The sequence below is a fragment of the Rhagoletis pomonella genome, unplaced genomic scaffold (genome assembly GCF_013731165.1).
Source record: "Rhagoletis pomonella isolate Grant_MI unplaced genomic scaffold, Rhpom_1.0 Rhpom_scaffold_00015, whole genome shotgun sequence".
In the NCBI taxonomy this organism is placed as follows: Eukaryota; Metazoa; Arthropoda; class Insecta; order Diptera; family Tephritidae; genus Rhagoletis; species Rhagoletis pomonella.
The window spans coordinates 1,874,478-1,889,336 of NW_023458569.1; the positions used below are offsets into that span (position 1 = coordinate 1,874,478).

Sequence of the window (14,859 nt, forward strand, 5' to 3'; positions counted from 1 at the left end):
CCGGACCCATAGAGAAATATATGAAGGTAAGTGATTTTTACACCTTTCTTGTTTGCTTGCTTGTTAACTATCATTTTTCACTTTTTTAAGGTCGCATACCTGGAAGGCGTGGCGGCGAAACAGGACGTCCTGCAACGGTAGATGTTGAAGCTGTGTTAGAGGAAGTGGAACTAGGTCCATCGACTTCAGTGAGAATGATGGAAAGACGGACGGGAATACCAAAAACTACAGTTCACAAAGCTTTACAAGACCATCGATTTCATCCATACCACATTCAACAAGAAAGAGATTACCTGTCGAGAGTTAGATTTTGCCGTGAAATGTTGCGAATGCATGAATCAGACCCCAACTTTTTTAATAAAATAATTTGGAGCGATGAATCATCATGCAAACGTGATGGTTATTTTAATTTACATAACCTTCACAGTTGGCAGATAGACAATCCTCACGAAATGAGAGAAGATCCTTCGCAGTACCGGTACAAAATAAATTTATGGTGCGGTATTTTTAATTGTCAGATATAGGGACCTGTGGAACTGCCGCCAACGCTCAACTCTCACAGTTATTTAGAGTTCCTTCAGGAACGGCTTCCAACTCTTTTGGAAGATGTACCCTTAAACCTGCGGCGAAGACTATGGCAGCAAAATGACGGGTGCCCTGCTCACTACGGGCGTGAAGTAAGAGCTCATTTAGACGAAACTTATCCTCGCCGATGGATTGGACGATACGGGCCAATCACGTAGCCCGCTCGATCGCCAGACTTGAATCCATTAGATTTTTTCTACTGGAGCTGTCTTCAGGACAAAATTTATTCAAAAACAATTCAAAACGAAGAGGATTTGCGGGAACAAATAAATGGAGCTGCTGCTTAGATAGCCCAATTGAGTTTAAGATCTCTAAAAGCATCTTTTCTTAAAAGTTGCCGAGCTTGTATTAGAACAGAAGGTCGCCAATTTGAGCATATTGTATCAATAAATGAATAAATTTTTCTTCAAACAACTCATATATATCTTATTTCACGTGTACCCATCCTTCACACAAAATATTGATAGATATAGCCCTTGTTATAGACTCTAGTCCGAATTCCGGTAAGTAACATAAAATAATGTCAGAAGCAAGTAATTATGTACCTTTGTACTATTTAGCATGTCATTTGACGGTACCAAGAGCAAATTCAATTTAAATCTATTAATACATTCTAGCGTGTCTCAGTCCTTTACCCACAAATGCGGCTATAACTTTATTTTTTTCTATTCAAAACAGTAAGTGTGGCACCTTTCTGAAATCTTTATTAAATGAGCAATTTTTTTATGTAATGTAAAGTTATAGCTCAGTACATTTTTTTTCACCCGAGATAGTCAAAGTTGGGGAAGAAAATATCAAAAAGTTAAAAATCCAGAAATTGTCCTAATTTTATGACGGTTCCTTAATATATTTTAACTACATTGCATTTGAGTATGGAGAGGCATTTTACATAAAAAAGTATTGCCCGGTTTGTAGTTGCAGTTAAAGAAAACACATGAAAAGGCACGATTTTTTTTAAATTCGAAAAAATGTAAATATTTCAAAAACGGTGACGCTTTTACCTGAAAATTTTTTGTTTATCAGGGAGCTCATCCCCCCCCCCTACCTTCCCCTAAAGTTTGGCACGTTACTTCTGGGACACCTGTATACATATGTACATCCTTGCAGCATTTTTAGTTAAACAACATTTTGTTTAAAAAAGCCTTTAGCAATTTGCTTGAATTCATTTATCACGAAAACATATCTCATTGTCAAAAGCCTGCAAAGCGTTGTCAAATAGAGATTTCGGCTATGAGAGCATTACAATTCCGACTTTACTGTGTACATAAGCATGCCTTGTAAAACTTTTTTTTAAGTCAAATCTATGCACATGCGGTTTACACATTAAAAAACTAAGAATATTTTCTATATTTGATCAAAAAAATTAAAATCATAGTATAACGATTAAAAATGATCGAAAAAATAAAAATCATAGTATGACGATTAAAAATGATCAAAAAAATAAAAATCATAAAGTAACGATTAAAAATGACCGAAAAAATAAAAATCACGAAATAACGATTAAAAAGGATCGAAAAAATAAAAATCATAAAATAACGATTATTTTTGATTAAAAATATAAAAATCATAAAATAACGATTAAAAAAGGATTGAAGAAATAAAAATCAAAGAATAACGTTTTTTTTTATTGAAAAAAATATAAATCATAAAATAACGATTATACAATGATTTTTAAATAAAAATCCTTCATGATAACGATTATTTTCGGTCCCTGTAAAAAACAGAACTTTTGCAACGAGTCGTATTAATAAAAAATATTTTCCGTACGTTTCAAAGGCAGTTGAAAAATGCGTATAATTTTCGTCACGAAATTGGTATCACAAATTTTGTGTTTCTAGATCAGCTTTCGTCACTCGAAAATTTTACCTCAAAGAGGTATTTAATTGATAAATTTTTCAGTCATTTCCATTATCTATTTGAAAATTCCAACAAATATCTCCTAATATGTAGAGCAGTGATTCTCAAAGTGGTCCGGGTGGACCCCCAGGGGGCCCCGAGAGACTCGACGGGGGTCGAGATTAGCGTGAAAAAAATATAGGGGTTCACGAGTTGAAAGTGGGGTTCCACGAAAAGGCTTGGCTTTATCTTTCAATGTAGGCAGATAATTCACTACTTCAAGATATTAAGGAAGAAAAAAATACCTAATTTTTCGGCGGTTTTTGACAAGCCGTGTTTCGTTAAAAAATTGTCGTTTTGAAGCTCTAAGATTCTAATTCTTCTGGCTAAAAATTTTTAGGAGCAACGGTTTTCATATAATGCTGACAGACAGTGCGAAAAAATAATTTTGCAAATTTCTTTGTTTTTTTTTTGGTCCACGAGATGGAAAAAATTGTGTCATTTAGGCAGGCATATGGATCGGACAGCGTCTTTATTTAGCTATAGTTTCCTATTTTTAAAACCTCCCTTAATTTTCCTGAGTATTGTATAGTGAAATAAAGTGAATTTGTATATAGAAATGTAGTAGATTGAAATGTTTTTATATGAAACAAAATAAAAACACCAGCAAAAAAAAAAATCCAAAAATCAATGCGAATTTTAAAATAATCCAAACCTGCACTTAACACATTAAACTAAAATTGAAAGAGCTATAAAATTACATACTTGGCTTTGTGTAGTTCTGATTAAAACATTTTATACTTTGAAGCAATTTTGTTGAAATTTGTAAATTTTTTCTAATTTCCGTACAAAGATATAAATTTGGATTTATATGGTTGTAGCTATATAACGAGCTATACTTTTATAAAAATTAATGAACATTAAACCAACAAAAGAAAATTACTCAAAGGTCGCAATACTATTATTTTGACCATAGGAATACTTGTACGTATAAAGTTAAGGCCTAGTTTAAGTTCAAAACAAGGTTGTTGCGAATATTCACATTCGCATTCGCAACAACGGATCTTCGGCATTAGTTTTAACATTCGCATTCGCTTTCGCATTCGCAATAATCAATGCGGAGCTTTTGCGAATGCGAATGTTGTGCAAGTGCACTGATAAAACGTATATACATCAAACAAAATGACAAATTGTAGCCAATATTTTTGCTGGTGGTCGTGGGAGTATTTGTGAACTACTACACACAAAAGAAGAAAGTGTTCACCACCAAATTTTCGTGATTTGTTTTTGATGTTACATATATTCGTTTCAATAACTTCAAATGGAGCTCTTTGGGGAATTTAGTTTTAGCAAACATTTAAAACAGTAATTGTTTGGTCATGGAGAAAGCGCAAGCAGATCTGCACTTGCTCACTCATCTACTCATATTTATGTACATACATACAACCATACAAACTTTTGTAAATTGCTCTGCGCAGCAATCAAAGCAAACTTCTTTCTAAGGGTCTGATTATGCATACTTCGCATAACTTCGCACAACCATTTGTACCAGTGCACTAAAAATGTAACTTAAGCAAATGTGAAGCAAAATCTAAACTCAACAGATCGCTAAGTTTTCAAAAGTTCTGCTAATTTATGGGTAATGGAATACATACAAAATACATACAAAGTACATACGAAATTACAGTTTGAAGTTTATGCGAAGTTGTGCGAAGTTATGCGAAGTATGCATAATCAGACCATAACTCGCATCGCAGAACGCACGAGCTATTTCGAGATCGACTGCATACATCTTTGGCACAAATAAATTTGTATTTTGAATCTGAACTTGGTCGGGTTTTTTTTGCATTAAATAGCCATCGAAATGGCTCGTTTACTACACATTTTCGGTGACCCCGACGTGATCGCGATTAAAATAATTTTGTTTAATTTTGCGTCAAATAAATCCTTCCAATAAAAATACATGAAGCGAAGGTGTACATACAAGTACATAAGCACTACATAAGTATAAACTTAAGAGCAAACCGCTACTTGCATATGGAGTTCCGTTCGGTTTTATATACTTGCTGAAATATATTTTAATATGTGCAAATATACCGCTGCTGGTGTCGCGCTATTTCGATCCGTTGGACACATAATATACATAAATATATATTAAGCACATAAGTACCGCTCCAGGAACACGCGATTTTTTGTTCCGCTAGTTTAACTGTCACCAATCATACATACATTATTGCTCGTGGGTGCGCGCATTTTAAGATTTGTACCATGACACCGAAGGAAGCTTCTCGGCTGTCACCTGAGGATATGGTGATTTATTACAAGCGTAAGGCGGAATCAATTTTGGTACAAGCGCAAGCGATTGAGCGGGCAATCGAAGGCGAAAGTGTTGATTCCTTCACCGAATTGGATTTAAAGGTACGCTTGGAGTGCCTCGAACATATTTCCAACACGTTTAACTTAGCCCATAGCAGCCTCGAGGAACTAGATTTTGATGAAATCGGAGGAACCCTGCGTACAAACTTCGAAGAGCTACTGCTTTCACTGCGATTTCGTATACGGCATGAGATTCGTAAGCGTCAGTCTCAAATGCCATCTTATTCTACCACGCTTGCCTGAGCTCAGGTTGCCTACATTCAGCGGAGTTTACATGGAATACACCGATTTTTTCTCAATGTTTACGAGTATCATAGATAAGGATCCTGATCTCACGAATGTCGAGAAGCTGCAGCATTTACGTTCATCTCTAAAGGGCCCAGAGCAGGATGCAATCCGTTCATTGGAGATGACAGGCAACAATTATGCTGTGGCTTTAGATTTGCTTCACAAACGATTTAACAATAAGCGTCTTATTTTCCAGGCACACATCACTGAGGTTATGGGCATCAAAAGGATGGACACTTCGTCAGCGGTGAAGCTTCGGGAGTTATCAGACAAGGTAAATGCAAACCTTCGCGCATTACAGACTATTGGAAATTCGGAGCAAATAGCAGGGTGCATAATCGTGGACACTCATCTGCAGAAGTTTGACAGTGCTACGCAGACCAAGTGGGAGGATCTCATACCCTCATGGGAGCAGTTTACAACTTTCCTGGAGAAGCGTTGTCAAAAACTGGAGAACGTAGGACACTCTATGGCAGCATATACGAGTGGCTCTCAGGTGGGAAAAAACAGTAGAATCACTAACCATAGTAGAAAATCGTTTATCACTACTAACGCTTCACCCAATGGCTGTGTTTTCTGTGCCAGCACAGACCACGCTATATATGCATGCACGCTTTTTGCAAATTTGTCGCCACGACTCCGTCTTGAGGAGGCCAAGAAACTGGCCTTGTGCTTAAACTGCCTCAGAAAAGGCCATCAACTTCGAACGTGCAATGCTGGCTTATGTCGTGTATGCGGAGCCAAGCATCACAGCCTATTACATATTGACTCCACTAAATCACAAAGCGCTCCCTCTGCAGTGCAGGGTACCTCACCTTCGCAAGTAACATCGGAAGACCCTTCGCAAACCGTTTCAACTTCAGTGGCACATCACTCTTTGGTTGCAATCGCACAAAGACCGTCAGCTGCCACATCGGCCCAGAATCTCAGTCCTAATGTTGTGCTTCTGGCCACTGCTGTAATCAATGTAAAGAACAACTCTGATACATGGGTGCCATGTCGTGCACTGCTCGACTCCGGATCGCAGGTGCATATTGTTACATCCCGTCTCGCTCATCAATTGCAGTTGCGCAAAACCAAGTCTACCACATGTGTATCGGGTCTTGGTGATGCCAACTTCGCCTCTGATGGTTTTACTATCAACATTGTTATTCAGTCTCAAAATTCGGAGTATTCCACTTGCATTACAGCGTTGGTTGCTCCTAACATTACGAACTATTAACCGAGTCTTACTTTGAATACTTCTCATTGAAATATTCCCTCGAATATTCGTTTGGCTGATCGGCAGTTTTTAAAGCCGCGACGAATAGATATGCTTATTGGAGCCAGTCTCTTCTATAATCTTTTATGTATTGGTCAAATAAAGTTAGCTCATGGCCTACCTCTCCTGCAGAAAACTAGGTTAGGGTGGGTTGTAACAGGTGGTGAATTGCAGTCGCGAAGTCGAGCGACATTGGCCGCACAGTCATCGCTTGATATAGAGAGCAAATCCAATGTTCAAATCGATCAACTGGTACGTCGTTTTTGGGAGGTTGAAAGTTGGTGTGAATCTGGCGCCAAATACTCCAAGGAGGAGCTCGAGTGCGAAGCCCATTTTAAGGCCAATTATGTTCGCTTTCCTACCGGGAATTATTCGGTTCGGTTACCTGCAAAATTTAGTATTGATATTTGGGGTGACTCTTATCAGCAAGCTTTTCGTCGGTTTCTCCATCTAGAGCGAAAGTTGGAGCGCCACCCACAGCGGAAGGCACAATATACGGCATTCATGCAGGAGTACTTGGCTTTAAACCATAGGGCTATTCGCGATTTGGTGCATAAGAGCTGACAAATTTATGCAATTGCAGAAATATGCCATGGATTGTGAGCGACCTTTATTAAACTGTCATGGTAAAGCTTTTGCAAAACAATTTTTGTGCATCAGCTTTGGTTTTGTTTATGAATGCAATGCATAGCATTTTTATGCTATCGATTTTCGGTATTGCAAATTTGCCAAGCCATGACAAATGCAAATGCGTGTATTTTGTTTGTGTATTGCAAATAATTTGCAATACAAATTTGCAATGCAATGATGCTAGGCCATTTGCACCGGATCGCGAATAGCCCTCATATGTCGCTAGTTAGCACAGACAGTCTGCGGCATTGTAAGTACTTTCTACCACACCACTGTGTTTTAAAGGAGGACAGCACAACTACAAAGCTCCGCGTGGTGTTCGATCCGCCGCTTCATCCTCTGGGTACTCATTGAATGATTTGCTTATGATAGGACCCACCATACAACCTAAGTTGTTCAACACATTGCTTCGATTTAGAACCTTTCCAGTCGCCTTGACGGGCGATATTTGCAAGATGTATCGTTGTGTGCGGGTCTCAGAGTCCGATAGTTATTTGCAGTGCATCTTGTGGCGTGACTGCCCGCAGCAGCCAGTTCAAGTCTTTAGACTTGACACAGTTAATTATGGTACAAGGCCAGCTACATTTCTCTCAATTCGTTCGATGCATCAGTTAGCCATTGACGAACACCCATCGCACCCCATAGGCTCGAAAACATTAAAGCGTGATTTTTATGTCGACGTCCTTATTACAGGTGGGGAGTCTCTTCAAGAAGTTAAGGAAATCATGAGTCAAACTACAAACTTGCTGGCAAAGGGAGGTTTCAAGCTGAGAAAGTGGTGCTCCGATAATCCTGATTTGCTGCAGGGGATACCGGCTGATGAAAGTGAAACACTACTTAAGTTCGACGATGGAAGCGATATCACAAAGACACTGGGCCTTACTTGGGACCCTGCATCAAATTGTCTACTGTTTGCGTTTTCACCAATGCAGTCTGCAACAAAGCATTGTAAGCGTTCCATCTTGTCAACTATTGCTCGCTTCTACGATCAGCTTGGTCTCATTGGCCCTATCATTTCGAAGGCCAAAATATTTCTTCAACAAATTTGGAAAGAAAAGCTCGACTGGGATGAAAGCTTGCCTTCATCATTACAGTCATCGTGGCTTAGTTTGTGCGCGGATCTTGGTTGCATACCGCAACTAAAGTTTCCTCGTTTGGGAAATCAACAGAAGATCACCTGGTAAGTTCATGGCTTCAGCGACGCCAGCATCGAAGCATACGGAGCATGTGTTTATGTTGTGTCGGTCAGACAGGAAAGAAAGCAGGTGCACTTACTATGTTCAAAATCTCGTGTAGCGCCTTTAAAATCTCTTACGGTTCCAAGGCTGGAATTGTGCGGCGCCACCCTGCTGGCGCAACTCATGCATGAAATAGCTCGAATGGAATTTTTCTCGTGCCGATAGTATTGTTGGTCCGATTCAGCTGTAGTCTTATTGTGGATATGCGACGAACCATCAAGATTTCAAATCTTTACATATAATCGCATAGCTACTATACAGGAGTTGACTACGGGAATGGAATGGCACTACGTGCCTACGAAGTCAAACCCTGCTGATATTTTATCTAGAGGAGCAACTCCAAGGGACCTCATCGACGCTTTGGCTTCATGGACCGGACTTCTTAGCTGAAGATAAAACTAAATGGCCGAAGTCTTGCGTTATAGTCAAACAACTTTCGGAGGTGCGCAAAAGTGTGTTGGTCGCCACGTCTGAGCCCATCGATATAATGCTTAGATGTAAACTTGTCAACTCATTCGAAAAATTACAACATGTTTTCGCTTACATTTATAAGTTTCAGCATCGCATGAGGATCTCTGGACTGACTGTTGATTGCCTCCGTCATGGCACAAAATTACTTCTGTGCAACATCCAAATGGTCCACTTCAAAGATGACCTCAAATGCCTTCAAGCCGGTCAACGTGTGAAAGCATCCAGCTGCATACCGTCGCTTTCACCATTCATCGATAGTTATGGACTGCTTCGTGTGGGTGGACGACTGAAGAACTCGGCGCTCGACTTCGACGCACAGCATCCAGTCATACTGCCTAGGAGGCATCCTATCACTCATGCAATCATTATGCATTTTCATAGGTGCAACTTACACGCGGGTCCTCGCTCCCTACTAGCATGCATTCGGCTGCAGTATTGGCTCATTGGTGGGCGGAAAACCATTTCGAGCGCTGTAAGCAAATGCATTTTATGTTTTCGAGCTAAACCGCACTTAGCGGAACACATTATGGCTGACCTTCCGGAAGATAGAGTGAATTCATCTTACGCATTTATGGTCACAGGCGTTGATTATAGTGGGCCATTCTTTTACACAAATGAAATTCGAAAAAGCAGCCAATAAAATGTTATATCTGCATATTCATATGCTTCGCCACGAAGGCTGTGCACATGGAGCTTGTAGCAGACTTGTCAATGAAGGCATTCTTAAATGCACTAAAGCGTTTCATCCTAACGCGTTGTCGCCCCACGCGTATATGGTCAGACAATGCAACTAATTTTGTCGGCGCTAAGAATGAGATGGCTGAATTAAAACGATTATTCTTGAGCGACAATCATGTGCAAGCTGTTCATGAATTTTGTCTTGCCAATACCATAGACTGGCGCTTCATTCCACCGCGCTCTCCACACTTTGGTGGACTTTGTGCTCTAGTGCAAGGCAGGAGCATTCGCATTTTTGATCGCATCGCAGAACGCACGGGCTATTTCGAGCTCGACTGCATTCATCTTTGGCACAAATAAATTTATATTTTGAATCTGAACTTGGTCGCGTTTTTTTTTGCATTAAATAGCCAACGAAAAGGCTCGTTGACTACACAGTAATTTTGTTTACTTGGCGGGCAATATTTTTTGCACAGGGATATACATTGGGTCCTTGACTAAAAACTTCTGTGGTAAAACTGTTCCTTTGCTATTTAAAGTCAAAGAGTAAGCTTCTTCAATAGTGATTTCCAGAATAAATGATCAAGGTCTGGCTATAAAGAGAATCGATGCTCAAATAATTAAAAAGCTATAGGTCTGACCTTTAATTAGATAAGAATTGCGTTACTATCTGAGATTCAGGTACTTATAAAAAACGTGGTGCTTTTTTTTTAAATAACAATATTCTGATCCGATTCGGCTGGCAACAACGACTTTGAAAACAGAATTCTGCTCAAAATTTTCCTTCCTGGTAAACAGTAATAATTTATTTTCCATATCCACCTATTTACTAGCTCGCTATAAGCACAAATTTTTCAAAGCAGTTGCAGAAGAAAGTATTAAAAAAGAATTACAAAAACTAAAATCCAAAAACGCTGATAAAGTTACAGATTCCCCAAATTCTGAAGCAGCCAAAGGAATGAGAATGAATAATTCTTTTAAAAAGCTTTAGAAAAACCTGGCACATCAGGTTTGGCTTGAAAGGGCTTTTAAAAAACGATCTCGCCAATATGCTAGATTCTAATTGTTTATTAAAAATACTTGACATCCGCATTCGCATCCGCATCCGCGGATGTTAGCTGTTACAAATTCGCATCCGCAGATGTCTAAAATTCCACTTTCGCAACATCCCTACCTTTGACACACTGCTGCACTTACCATCACTTTGTGTCTTCATACGTGGGGAAGCCTTAAATGCCACCTACAGACTGAAAAGAAACGTATGTTGGCATAACACTGAGTGGAACGAGGCAGAAATTGCTGACGGCAGAGATTTGACCATCTTGCTTTACTCTGAATGTGCTTCTGCCCCACTTTTGCAAGACTTAGGTATAAAGACATTTGGCCGCGATGTGTTGAGAGACGAACATCTGAAATCTTTGACACCCAGTAAATTGTGCAGATTTAACAATGATTAAGAGGGACAATGGACGGCATGTAGTCCTGAGTACTGTTTTCTGTACGCGTTGTTTTGTGTCTGGTTCCGACAAAAAAAAGTGTTTTTTAAGACGGAGTTCGCCAAAATCCATGCCACTCAAAAGAGCGTTCTGTCTCTTTTGCTTATCTAGCTTTCATAACTCAGTAATCTTCATCCTTGATAAACTCAATGAGTGATAAATATTTTTCGCGTCACTTTAAAACTCGGAGCAATAAAAATAAAAGCGATGCCATACAAAAACACAAATAAACTATTTTACAAATACGCCACATGCAAATTCATGAATAACCGAGAATATAAATAACGCTAGCGATCGGAGTGCTCTTAAAACATGTGACTCCTCAGACCAAGAGCTCTGTTTTTTAAAACTTGCAAGTGAGTGCGTGGCAGAAAGAGAGGGAGCTTCGGTGGAGCCACTCCGACTTATTCGGTTTAAGGGCTCACTGAAGTCTGCAGCGTCTGTTCACCAGTAGGTGCGGCTGCAAGCGGGTGTCTGCTTGGAGCAGGCGGCTCGCATATAAACGTGAATTTGGTTGCGAAACCACCCCCGTCCCAGCAATGGGTTGTGCGCTGGGTTTGGGACCCGCCACGTAAAATCCACTTCCAGTGAAGAAGCAAGGCAAAGCCTCGGATGAGACGCACCTGCCTCTGTGCAGCAAAAAATGTGCGCCCAAATATGCAAGGAAAGCTTAACGTCGAAAAGCTGCAATCACAACAGACAGCCAGTGCTTTCGCTACTCGACTCTCACACCTGCTCTCAGAGAGCACTCTACAAGAAACCGACATATGCGAGCAGTGGAACCACATTTCCCACTCATTAAGTACCGCCGCCGAAGAAGTAGTCGGATTTCAGCGAGCCCGAAAGAACAACTGGTACGATGAGGAGTGTCAGGAAGCTGCAGAGAAAAAGATGCCGCCTACAGGGCCACGCTGCGATCGGGCGCAACGCGCGCTATGTGGAACCGCTATAGGGATCTGAAGGGGGAAGCGAGACGTATTTGCCGCAATAAGAAGAGAGAGGCCGAAATACGTGAGTGCGAAGAGCTTGAAATGCTGGCCGACAGGAAGAATGCCCGAAAATTTTACCAGAGAGTTAGGCGACTTACGGAAGGTTTCAAGACCGGGGCGTACTCCTGTAAAAACAATAATGGCGACCTAGAAACTAATGTCCAGAGCGTACTTAAATTATGGAGGGAACACTTTTCCGCCCTACTAAATGGTAGCAGCACGGAAAGTTCTGGAGAAGAAGAACCCGAGTCCGCAGTAGATGCTGACGGAATCAACGTTCCACCGCCTGACTATGACGAGGTACGTATAGAAATAACTCGGCTGAAAAACAACAAAGCTGCTGGAGCTGACAGCCTGCCAGCTGAGCTATTCCAGTTCGGCGGCGAGGAGTTGATAAGGTGCATGCATCAACTCTTGTGCAGAATATGGTCAGATGAACGCATGCCCGACGACTCGAATTTAAATGTGCTTTGCCCAATCCCCAAGAAAGGTGACCCCGCCATTCGCGCCAACTATCGCGGGATCAGCCTTCTAAGCATAGGTTACAAGGTCTTATCGAGCGTATTGTGTGAAAGACTGAAGCCCACCGTCAATCAACTGATTGGTCCCTATCAGTGTGGCTTTAGACCTGGCAAATCCACCATAGACCAGGTATTGACAATACGCCAAATCTTGGAAAAGACCCGCGAGAAAAGGATCGACACTCACCACCTATTTGTCGACTTTAAAGCCACTTTTGACAGCACTAAAAGGAGTTGCCTATACTCCGCTATGTCTGAATTTGGCATCCCCTCAAAACTCATACGGTTTTGTTCAAAATGACGTTGAGCAATACCACCAGCTCCGTCAGAATTGGGAAAGACCTCTCCGAGCCGTTCGCCACAAAACGGGGTTTCAGACAGGGCGACTCCCTGTCATGTGACTTCTTTAATCTGATGTTGGAGAAGATAATAAGAGCTGCAGAACTGAACCGCTCAGGAACAATTTACTACAAGAGCGTGCAATTGCTGGCTTATGCCGATGACATCGACATCATCGGTAACAAAAACCGCGAAGTCTGTTCTGCCTTTTCCAAGTTGGATAGGGAAGCAAATTGCATGGGTCTGGTGGTAAACGAGGACAAGACGAAATATCTCCTGTCATCAAACAAACAGTCAGCACATTCGCGCCTTGGCACCCACGTCACTGTTGACAGTTACAATTTCGAGAAAGTAGAGAATTTCGTTTACTTGGGAACCAGTATTAACACCGATAACAATGTCAGCATTGAATTTCAACGCAGAATCACTCGTGCCAACGAGTGCTACTTTGGACTGATTAGGCAATTCAGGAGTAAAGTCCTCTCTCGACGTACAAAAACCACGCTCTATAAGTCACTCATCATGCCCGTGCTGGTATATGGCGCAGAAGCATGGACAATGACCACATCCGATGAGGCGGCTCTTGGAGTGTTGGAGAGAAAGATTTTGCGGAAGATTTACGGGCCTTTACGCGTTGGCGACGGCGAGTACCGCAGACGACGGAACGATGAGCTGTATGAGCTTTGCAACCACATGGACATAGTGCAGCGAATTAAAATACAGCGGCTCCGCTGGCTTAGCCATGTCGTTCGAATAGACACCGACGCTCCAGCTCTGAAAGTATTCAACCCGGAACCCGCTGGTGGTAGCAGAGGAAGAGGGAGGCCCCCACTGCGATGGAAAGATCAGGTGGAGAAGGACTTGGCTTCACTTGGCGTTTCCAATTGGCGTCAGTTGGCACAGAGGAGAAACAACTAGCGTGCTTTGCTGAACTCGGCCAAAATCGCTTAGGCGGTTACAGCGCCAAAAAAGAAGAAGAAGAAGTGTGTTATCACAATATTTTAATAAATAGAACACAAGAAAACATACAATTTTTAATTTTGCCACTCCGAATTTAGATTTGGGGCTCAGCCGTGATGCAAATTTCCATCGCTTGATCTAATCTTTACATTTTTGGACGAGCTTTGGGAAATATAGCAGAAGGGTGTCCACCAAAACCAGAAAAATTTTGGAAGGGGTCTACAAGAAGAAAAAGGTTGGGAACCTCTGATGTAGAGCATCGAGTTCTTTCCACTAAACCAAATTTTCCAGGCGTGATGATATCTGGTGAAATCTCTCACCTTATTCGTCTGATTCCGCTGGTGATTGTTCGGCGAATTTTTCAATATGACAATGCAGAAAATGTAATTTCAATGACATATTCACATGGAGTTATGGAAAGCATCGAGCTTATTTTCTACAAGTGAGATTTCACTAGATAACGGCAAGTCTGGAAATTTAATAAAGTATTAGAAATATTTGCTGGAATTTACAAGACGATAATAAAGATGAAGATAACTGAAAAATTTATTTAAATTTCAACAAAGCATAAGGAAAAAACTAATAAATATATTATTAAATATAGTTATACATCTTCTTTGCTCATTTCTAAAAATTCGGTTGCCGTACCAGGGGCTAAAAACTCTCAAATTTATAATTTTTGAACGTTTGGCTAAAAAAGCCTCAAATTTATAATCTAATAAATTTTTTTAATTTTTTAACTTTTATGTACAACCAAGGCGAATTAATATAAGGTGGTGTTACTAGCTCAGCTGATTTTGTGTATGTGTTTCGCCGCACGGCTTCTGATATCAAATTGAAAAATTTTGTTTGAATTTCTACACACACTCTTACAGATTTTGACAGTTTATGCCGCCAAAGCAAAAACAAAATACATGTAATTCGCCTTGTGTACAACACTATAAAAGACAATGTCATATTTGTGTATAAATAAATAAACGAAAATGAAATAAAATAAACTTTGAAGTCATTTCACTTTGAAATAGATGTAATTACCACACAACATTTTGGAGTTTTTGCCCAAAATCGAATATTTTTTATGAGTGTAATTTATCTGTAGTAAAGTTTAACTAAAGACTTAACTATAATTTAAAATAGATATATTAGCAGCCTCTTATATGCTATTTTTATTATAGAAATTTATGTGCGCTA

At 40.4% G+C, this 14,859-nt stretch overlaps 1 protein-coding gene across 1 annotated transcript; it reads left to right on the forward strand.

Annotated features, from left to right (window-relative positions):
- Positions 1-5,071: 5,071 nt before the first annotated feature.
- LOC118749332 lies at positions 5,072-6,307 on the forward strand. Its single transcript, XM_036484128.1, has one exon. It carries the CDS (start codon positions 5,072-5,074, stop codon positions 6,305-6,307), a length of 1,236 nt encoding a protein of 411 aa, XP_036340021.1.
- The last annotated feature ends 8,552 nt before the right edge of the window (positions 6,308-14,859 follow it).

What these genes read in the sequence shown, in the direction of transcription:
- LOC118749332 (XM_036484128.1), top strand. Translation starts at nt 5,072, where the DNA reads ATGGAATACACCGATTTTTTCTCAATGTTTACGAGTATCATAGATAAG.